This window comes from Micromesistius poutassou (assembly GCF_964030765.1).
Source record: "Micromesistius poutassou genome assembly, chromosome: 12".
NCBI classification, from domain to species: Eukaryota; Metazoa; Chordata; class Actinopteri; order Gadiformes; family Gadidae; genus Micromesistius; species Micromesistius poutassou.
The window spans coordinates 9,005,259-9,014,460 of NC_140282.1; the positions used below are offsets into that span (position 1 = coordinate 9,005,259).

Sequence of the window (9,202 nt, forward strand, 5' to 3'; positions counted from 1 at the left end):
TCACGGTCTCTGAGCATCCTTGCGCGTGTGATTTAATGAATCGACGAGGAGTGCTAACGTTGTCATTTTAACGCAAACTTGTCTGTGTTCGACGTTGAAAGCAAATATTCCCTTGCAACGAAGCCCTCCCTCAGCATACTTGTGTTGACGAAGCCCCATCGTCTGTGATTCTGTAGCCATAGCAACAGGTGGGTGCCATCATACCCCTTCCTCCTAATTGTAGGACTATTAGGTGTGTGGATGTGTGCAGCACTTGCACACATGAGTGACTAATTTGTGCAATATTTAGCCTATGACAGTACAATGTTGACCGTTTAAGGTTAAAATGGGACCATCCTGTGTAGCATACTATACATGCTAACTCTTTTACTCTCCTTTTAGGTTCTGAAAGCCCGTTCGATTTTGGCCTCTAAACATGAAACACACACTGTTTATGTGTCGGCCTGTATCTTTTCCATGCTCTCTGCTTTCCTACCAAGCCATGGGGGTAGAACCGTCACAGAAAAACAATGCAGACTCTGCCGTGATTCCCGTTTGCAGTAGAGAGCGCGAGGGCCACTAACATGCATCTGCCTCAACGGAGGAGACTGCAGTGGAGTCGAGTCCTGTTCTTCATCTCAGGTGTGCTGCTATGCTGCCTCTACGCACTGACTCTCAAGGGCAAGCTGTCGATGCCACGGTCCTCCTCCTCCTCCTCCCCTGGGGGGCTGGAGGAAGAGTTCCCCAGGCAGAGACTGCACGTACGGGAGGTAACGGCACCCAACGTCACCGAGACGGCCACCGTCCCGCCCGAGGGCCTCAGGACTCGGGAGGCTCCGCTGGTGATCACCGTCAACCGGACGGACATCGAACAGTGCGTCTACGTGGAGCCGGCGACGCCCGGCCTCCAGCCCGCCGAACGCCCGCTGTCCATCGTCACCGTGGTGACGAGTCCCACGCCGCCGCCGCCGCCGACCCCTGACCCGCCAACGCTCAGGAAGGGCGACTACCCCGAGGACATCTTCTCGGTGGAGCAGCGGCAGCAGGGCTGGGTGGCCCTGCACATCACGGGCATGGTGTACATGTTCGTGGCGCTCGCCATCGTGTGCGACGAGTTCTTCGTGCCCACGCTGGACGTCATCACCAAAAAGCTGCAGATCTCCGACGACGTGGCCGGCGCCACCTTCATGGCGGCCGGAGGCTCCGCCCCCGAGCTCTTCACCTCACTGATCGGCGTGTTTGTGTCGCACAGCAACGTGGGCATCGGCACCATCGTGGGCTCGGCCGTGTTCAACATCCTGTTCGTGATCGGCATGTGCGCCATCTTCTCGCGGGAGATGCTGCACCTGACGTGGTGGCCACTGTTCCGCGACGTGTCCTTCTACATCCTGGACCTGATGATGCTCATCGCCTTCTTCCTGGACAACGTGATCATGTGGTGGGAGAGCGTGATGCTGGTGATGGCCTACGTGTGCTACGTCACCTTCATGAAGTTCAACGTTCCCATCGAGCGGGCCGTCAAGGGGCAGATCAACAAGCACATGAACACGGTGAAGGTGTGGACGGCGGAGGAGCCCACCAAGGTGAGCGCGCGGTGGTGAGGGGGGAGGGGGGGGGGGGGGGGGGTGTCACGGTTTTGTTAAACAGCTGAGGTAAGAGGGTGTCACTGCTTTTGAAGGTACTTTGGTGCAGTGTGTCGGTCAAGGGTGTGGTCGTGAGTGCAAAGATCTTGCCTACATCTGTTTATGAATTTAAAAATGATCAGTCAATTCATCAACTTGTTGTGTCCTCCTCCAGGTTTTCTATTCAATTTAAATTCAAATGTATTTGAACAGCCCTTGATCACAGGAACAGCCCCCCCCCCCTGGCCCCAGCCTCCCAGAGGGCAAGAAAAACCTTAATGAGCAAGGATGAAATCTTAAGGAGGAACGCAGAGTGGGGGATCCCTCCTTCCAGGGATGAGCAGGAGTGCAATGGGTGCCATGATGGACAGATCCATCATGTACCTGTCCGTCATGTACTTGTTCCATGATGGACAGGTACAACAAAACATAGTTGTACCTGGAGACAGGAGAGTGAAGGGAGACACGGACACTGGCTGAAAAAGAGAGGGAGTTGCTGACATGGTCTGCGAGTTCATGGCCACTAAGCCATCCAGAACCAAAGATATTGAATCAAATCCTCCAATGCATAAAGCAGGTCTCACACTGTTAAAGCACAATGCATTTTCTCAAAAGCAGAACACTTGTGTAATAAAGTATGTATTATATTTGGACATTTGGATTCACAAAGCACTAGACCCCTTTTTAGAACAATGCATAATATATCATCATTACCGTGGAGAGGCTAGAGTATTCTGTATTCTGTTGAAACAGTCCTGGAGTGCCAATGATTTGTCCAGTGAAGCGCGTGTGTGTGTGTGTGTGTGTGTGTTTGCATGTGCGTGTGCGTGTACGTTGTGCGTCCGTGTGTGTGTGTGTGCACGCTCCATCCTTTGATGCTGGCGAACACAGCAGACCACAGGTGTCACAGACAGCACAATGGAGGGGAGGGACTCCACAAAACATCACTGTGCCTCTGTCTCTGCTCGCATCCTAGCTACACCTCCATCTCCCCATCGCTGAGCTCCACTTTACTGAGGCCTCCATTGGGAAAGACGTTGGCCTACCAAACATTTCTATGCAGGCGATAATGGTGCGACGTAATGAAATGCAGAGCCCTGATTTAGTATTCAGTGAATCCACTGCTGTGCTTGTGCAATCATCATCAAGGGCTCCTACATGTAGCATAGGCGCGGTACGATGCTGAGTGCGCGGGATCGTGGCTGTACATCCAGCCGGGGTTGATGAAGAGGCTGCACTTGGGCGGGGGCGCCTCTTAATTCCGTGATCCGGCCTCTGAAACGTTATCAGGCTGAAACGTTATACATTGTGACTTTAATTTCCTCCAAAATGCACATTTGTTGCTGCTTCTGCTCATGAAGACTGTTCAACCCCTGGTGAAAAACTGTTGTTCCCTCAGGACAGTGAACACTCACCGCCTCCCCCTCCCCCTCCTCCACCTCCACCTGGACCTAAAGAAGTCCCGCCCAAGGCAGGACCCAGCCCGGCACGCAGCCGGACCCCCACAGACGCCCCAGAGGATAAGGTCCGCTTAAGGGTGAGGGGAACTACATGAATTTACTCCACACTGATTCTTGTCTTTGAGATCTTCTCAGTCACAGTCACACCTAGAACGTTAGGGGCTTTGCTGAAGGACACAGGTCTCAGCCATTTTTAACCAAGATTAACTTTGTTCAAACCATCAGCCCCTTAAGGTCCAAGACAATCTACCTGTTCACAAAAATCGATTTAAAATATTTGCTCTAGATATATTGGACTGGATTCCCATATCAGTAGCATTATTGTGAACTCTGAAGTCCACCCATTGACCAAGACAGTTCACATTCTGTGTGGGATCTCCAACAAACTGCGTGCTCTCCTGCAGGTCCAACCCACGCTGCAGAGAGGGGGCAGCTCGGCCTCTCTCCACAACACCTCACTGAGGAGCACCATCTTCCAGCTCATGATCCACACCCTGGACCCCCTAGGAGAAGGTACCGACCCGACCTCATGGGCCTGTCTGAGGCAGAGCTAGCTGGGCACTTTATAAGTTTACTTTACACACACATGTTGTAGAATACACATTGAATCACCACCAGCCTCCGCGAAAGACTCAAGACTCACTTGTTCAAAGTTCACCTAGACTGTGAATAGCATCCCCCCTTACACCCCCACACCCCTCTTACGCACTTATTGTATGTTGTACATCCTGGCACTTAATGTACGCACTTATTGTATGTTGTACATCTGTGCACTCAAAAATAGTACTTAGCATTGTGTTGCATCGTATCCTAGCTATCTTTGTTGTGTACGGGGAAAAGGTTAACCTAAAAATTGTAGGTTCTTGTTTCTATGAACATCCTTACTGCACCAGCAGCGATATATTGTTGTTTCTCTTTCTTCTGAAAAATAATCTTATTGTAAGTCTGTTTGGATAAAAGTGTCTGCTAAATGCCCTGAATGTAAATGTGACTACCGGTGGGCTCACTTGATACAAGCCAGCGATGGTGCACAAGCCGCAGGCCTGCACGGTGAAAGCATTGCGTTGCGTAATCTGCTCTACGTCGTGGCATCGCGTGTTCCGCTGCGCATAAAGTTATAGCGTTGTGACCTTCAGCGTGTCTCCCGCGTACTCCCTGACCAGGCCTGGGCCTGAGTGGATCCCTAATCAGCTTTCAAATACAAGGCTTATAAAAGCTGGATAAGAGCCAGCCCGCTGCTAGCCCAATCTCTTACCCAGCTAAACAAGACTAGCGTGGGCCGCGGCCGCTAACCAGGGCTTGCCATTGGTCAGATGCTGGAGAACTGCAAGTCATCACACAGCATGGGTCCGGTTCATGTGGAGTTTAGACTTAGATGCTTTGGCACCTACACACCTGTTCTTCATCTGTCCTTTATCCATGTTTCTGATGAACAACATGGTATTATGAGGGTTTGGAGTCAAGAACTGATGGCATATTATTAATTATTCATTAATTAATAATAACTCATATTAATATTTATTTAAAGAGATTCTTTGATCAGATAACGAGTCTAATTTATTTATTTTTTTAAACCTTTCTTAACTGTAAGAAAATGAGTTTGAGAAGGTATTAGTAATTGTCGTATCCTAAATGAGATGTTTAGCAGCTGACACTCTCGATCACTTTGGTAGGAATACTGGCATTGCAAACTCTATCATCGTTACAGATCCAATCAAACTGATAGTGACTCACACCGCTGCGGTTTTCTTTTTAGACACGGCCCTGAGTGAGGGTCTCAAGACCTCGCGGCCTTGCAACGCTAGACAGGGTAAGAGGAACACCTTGAGTCACCGTCTCTGTGTCGTGACTCATCCTGCATGCCTCCCCTCCTGTAAATGGAAACGAGTTCCGAGGCCAGTGGCAAGGAAGATGTATAATATGCTCTTGTGTCCCCCCTGCTCTCCAGAGACCTCATTTAACGGTGATGTCAGAGCTCAGGGGTCAGGGCAGAGAAAAGGTAAGGCCACATGTGATTGGCTGTGGAGTGGGGTGTTGACGGCCGTCTTGTGCGTTGTTTAGATCGTGTTTCAGGATTCCTCTCATGGGGGACAGTGGATTTGTTTGCATGCGTCTGGTGATTCTCTCCAGTGGTGTGGCTTTGCAGTGTTTCCCAAAAGATCTTTTGAACATGCATACTAAATGCCTGGTTGCTCTCAAGAGCGAGAAAACACCCCCTTACCTATGCTTCCCCGTCACATAATTGTCGCAATCACGTACCTGTGGTGAAGCTATGATAGTTTTTGCATGCGCAAAAACTCGAAACCTGTCTGATTCATAGGCAGGCAGCCAGAACAGATATTCTCACAGCATTTTTATTCTTTTATTTCTTTAGCGTGCATGCTCAGGTCGCATGTCACCCGTCACGTGTTGCCCGTCGCATGTCGCATGTTGCCTTGGCCTCAAGGCAGCCCCGTCCTCTTCATCCTCATCCACACACACACACACACACACACACACACACACACACACACACACTGCATGAATCCAAGCATCAGCTGGCATGCAGCGCAGCAAAGATACACTGAGTGAGCGAGCCCTTCTCCTGATTGCAGCCAGGAATAAAGTAAAGCCCCTGAGCCCAGCAGTCCAGGGGGCGTTAGAGAGGGAATCAGTGTGCTGTCAGTGCATTGATGAAGGTGAGTTGGATGCAGGCCTTTCAATTTTAAAGTGGCAATACTTCAAATACTAAAAATCCCATGTAGGGAAGATGATGTACAACCAATCAACCAATGGCCTGAATGTGTGTCATCCTCGTTCTCCTCAGCGTTTTGTCAAGCATGCCCCACAGTAGGTCGTTAGCAATTCCAGTGGTCAGGGTCTGGAGGAGGGGGGGGCGACAAAGTGCTCTGTGGAGGTTGTGCTCGGCAATCAGCTGTGTGTGTGTGTGTGTGTGTGTGTGTGTGTGTGTGTGTGTGTGTGTGGGTGTATGTGTGTGTGTGTGTGTGTGTGTGTATTGCGTCACACAGTGGAGTGATGAGGTGCTCCAGACTCCAGACTGGCTGATTGTTGTTGTGTTACGCGGAGCAGATTTGGGGATCAAAGGGAGACTGAAGTGGCTTCTTTACGATCCATAATCAATCGACTCCGGGATTTACATACAAATGGGACGGTCTGTTTGTGTGTGTGTGTGTGTGTGTGTGTGTGTGTGTGTGTGTGTGTGTGTGTGTGTGTGTGTGTGTGTGTGTGTGTGTGTGTGTGTGTGTGTGTGTGTGTGTGTGTGTGTGTGTGATAGTTTTCATGCCAGGCACATCAGGATAATTGAAACGGCTCCAGTTTGAGTTGTACTTTTTTTTAATCCAAATAGATAACAGTTCTGTCGTTTTGATTGAAAAAAGGTTTTTTTTATCGATTGATTGCATTATTGATTATTGATTGCAGACACGCTTTTATATTCATACTGTCAACAGCAATTTAGGCTCACCAGTATTCAGCAGAACTCATCTGGAAAAAGGAGAAAGAAATCTCTCTCTGATGCATTACCAGCCTCCAAGTAGTAATTTTAACCGCATTTCATAATCAAGGAAATATTAATAATCTTAAATTCTTCTTAAATAATCCTGTCGCCTTCACACAAATTTCTGTGCGTCTACAACTGTTGCCCTCATTATCCTGCCTGTTCACACACACATCAGTATTCACACCCGGACGTGCCCAGTGTGACATCTCCCCCCTCGCTCTGTGTCCCCGCCTGTAGATGCTTCACTGGAGCCCGCCCAGACCAGTGCTCCCAGTGGTCATGCTGGTGAGCCCTCCACCTCCCAGCAAGCCAAGACGGAGCAGAGGTCTGCAGGGGGCGAGGTACACGGGAAGATGAGCTTCTGTGGAGTAGGACCGATACTTAGTCGCTGCACTAACCCTATACTCTGCCATTACCTTGTGTATGTAGTATGGATGATCATAGTGCGTTTGTTTTGTCTAGACAGTCTAGACAGTGATACAGAAGCCAATATAAACAGATATACAGAATTATACAGATGCTAAGCCAAGCCTTAAACTAATAAAGAGCCTCTGAAATATCAGGCAGCAGTTGTTGTAATTTTCAACAATTTAATAAAAGATGAATCTGATTCTGTCCAACGACTGCAATGAAATGCACACCATGACTAAGCATTTATACCATAAGAAGTTTGATGTTAAAAGGAATCCCAAGGAATGTTTTGGACCAGAAATAGACATTAATTACCCATCATAGGATGGATTAATCATTTCTAATGCCCAAACCACTAGGGCTTCTGAATCCGGCTCGGCTCAGAAACAATAGCAGCAGGTGTCGTATTCAGACCACAGGGAAAACCCTTTTTGGAACAGACATGTGTAGTTGATCGTATTACCGAGAATAAATGGGTCACTCTAACTCGAACACGACACATGTGCATTCTCCTCCCTGTTCCTCCCACTGCATTCTGGGAGCAGGAGACGGCGGCCCCGGAGGGCGGGGACTCCGACGGCAGTGACGGGGAGAAGTCCAGTGTGGTCAGCGAGGAGAGCAGCGAGGCCGGCGAGAGCGACACCAACGAGGAGGAGGAGAAGGAGGAGACGGAGGAGCCCTTGTCTCTGGAATGGCCCGACACCCGAGGCAAGCAGGCCACCTACCTGATCCTGCTGCCCATCGTCTTCCCCCTGTGGCTCACCGTGCCCGACGTCCGCAACCCGGTACGTACCGTCCACCTGTCTTTCTGTGATTCCTTTTTACACATTGAGTGGGCAGCAGGAGGTAGAGCGGGTTGGCTGGTAACCAGAAGGTTGCTGGTTTGATCCCCGGCTCCTCCTAGCTGAGTGCCGAGGTGTCCCTGAGCAAGACGCCCTCACACTGACTGCTCCCGACGAGCTGGCTGACTCCCTGCGTGGTCGACTCCGCCGTCGGTGTGTGAATGTGTGAATGAATGGTTGTAAGTCGCTTTGGCCCAAAGCGTCCCATAAATGTAAATGTAAAATGAGTGCCTCCTCATCTGTGTGTGTGTTTTTTCCAGGCGTCCAGGAAGTTCTTTGCGGTGACGTTCATCGGCTCCATCGTGTGGATCGGCGTGTTCTCCTACTTGATGGTGTGGTGGGCGCACCAGGTCGGCGTGTTCATTTGCAGTTCAAGCATTTCCCCCGTTTGGACTACATTTCCCAGAGTCTAACGAGGCGCTGTGCACAGGTGGGGGAGACGGTGGGCATCTCGGAGGAGATCATGGGGCTGACCATCCTGGCGGCGGGGACGTCCATCCCCGACCTCATCACCAGCGTGATAGTGGCCCGGAAGGGCCTGGGCGACATGGCCGTGTCGAGCTCGGTGGGCAGCAACATCTTCGACATCACCATAGGGTACAGTGTTCGTCATTTCATCCGTGAACCCCGTTCAATACACCCTTTGGTTCGTAGACCACAGGACATAGGACTCATAGTACGTATGCTGTTTTGGCACCGCAGTGGTGGAACGAGCTCCCTGCCAATGTCAGGACCGCAGAGTCGCTCACCAGCTTCAGCAAGAGACTCAAGACTCACCTGTTCAGAGTTCACCTGGGCTCTGCATAGCCTCCCCCCTTACCCTCCCACACTCCTCTTGTGCACATATTGTATGTCGTACTTCCTGGCACTTGGAAATAGTACTTAGCGTTGTGTAGCTATCTTATCTATCTTATCCTAGCTATCTTTGTAACCTAACACCTTTTAGTGCTTGGCACTTGGTTCTATGAACATCCGTACTGCACCGACAGCGATATATTGTTTCTCTTTCTAAGTTAGTCGCTTTGGATAAAAGCTTCTGCTAAATGCCCAAAATGTAAATGTATGCAAGAGTGTAAGTGATTGTCGTTTACGTGAATCAGTACCCATAAATGTATACATTTTTTTTTTTTTTTTTCCAGCTTGCCCATCCCGTGGCTCATGTACTCGCTGTCGCACGGCAACCAGCCCATCCCCGTGCGCTCCAACGGCCTGTTCTGCGCCATCGTGCTGCTCTTCCTCATGCTCCTCTTCGTCATCATCTCCATCGCGGCGTGCCGCTGGAGGATGAGCCGCGGCCTGGGCCTCACCATGTTCCTGCTCTACTTCCTGTTCCTGGTGCTCAGCGTGATGCTGGAGGACCGCATCCTCACCTGCCCCGTGTCCATCTGA

The 9,202-nt window shown here is 50.2% G+C and overlaps 1 protein-coding gene across 1 annotated transcript; it reads left to right on the forward strand.

Moving 5' to 3' along the window:
• Nucleotides 1-563: 563 nt before the first annotated feature.
• On the forward strand, nucleotides 564-9,202 carry LOC311356672 (sodium/potassium/calcium exchanger 1-like; the record flags this gene model as incomplete). The annotated part of the gene is made up of 11 exons (XM_084476484.1): nucleotides 564-1,562; nucleotides 3,001-3,138; nucleotides 3,466-3,574; nucleotides 4,818-4,871; nucleotides 5,010-5,060; nucleotides 5,656-5,739; nucleotides 6,798-6,928; nucleotides 7,517-7,756; nucleotides 8,074-8,163; nucleotides 8,244-8,410; nucleotides 8,953-9,202. 11 exons carry the CDS (start codon nucleotides 564-566, stop codon nucleotides 9,200-9,202), a joined length of 2,313 nt encoding a protein of 770 aa, XP_084332610.1.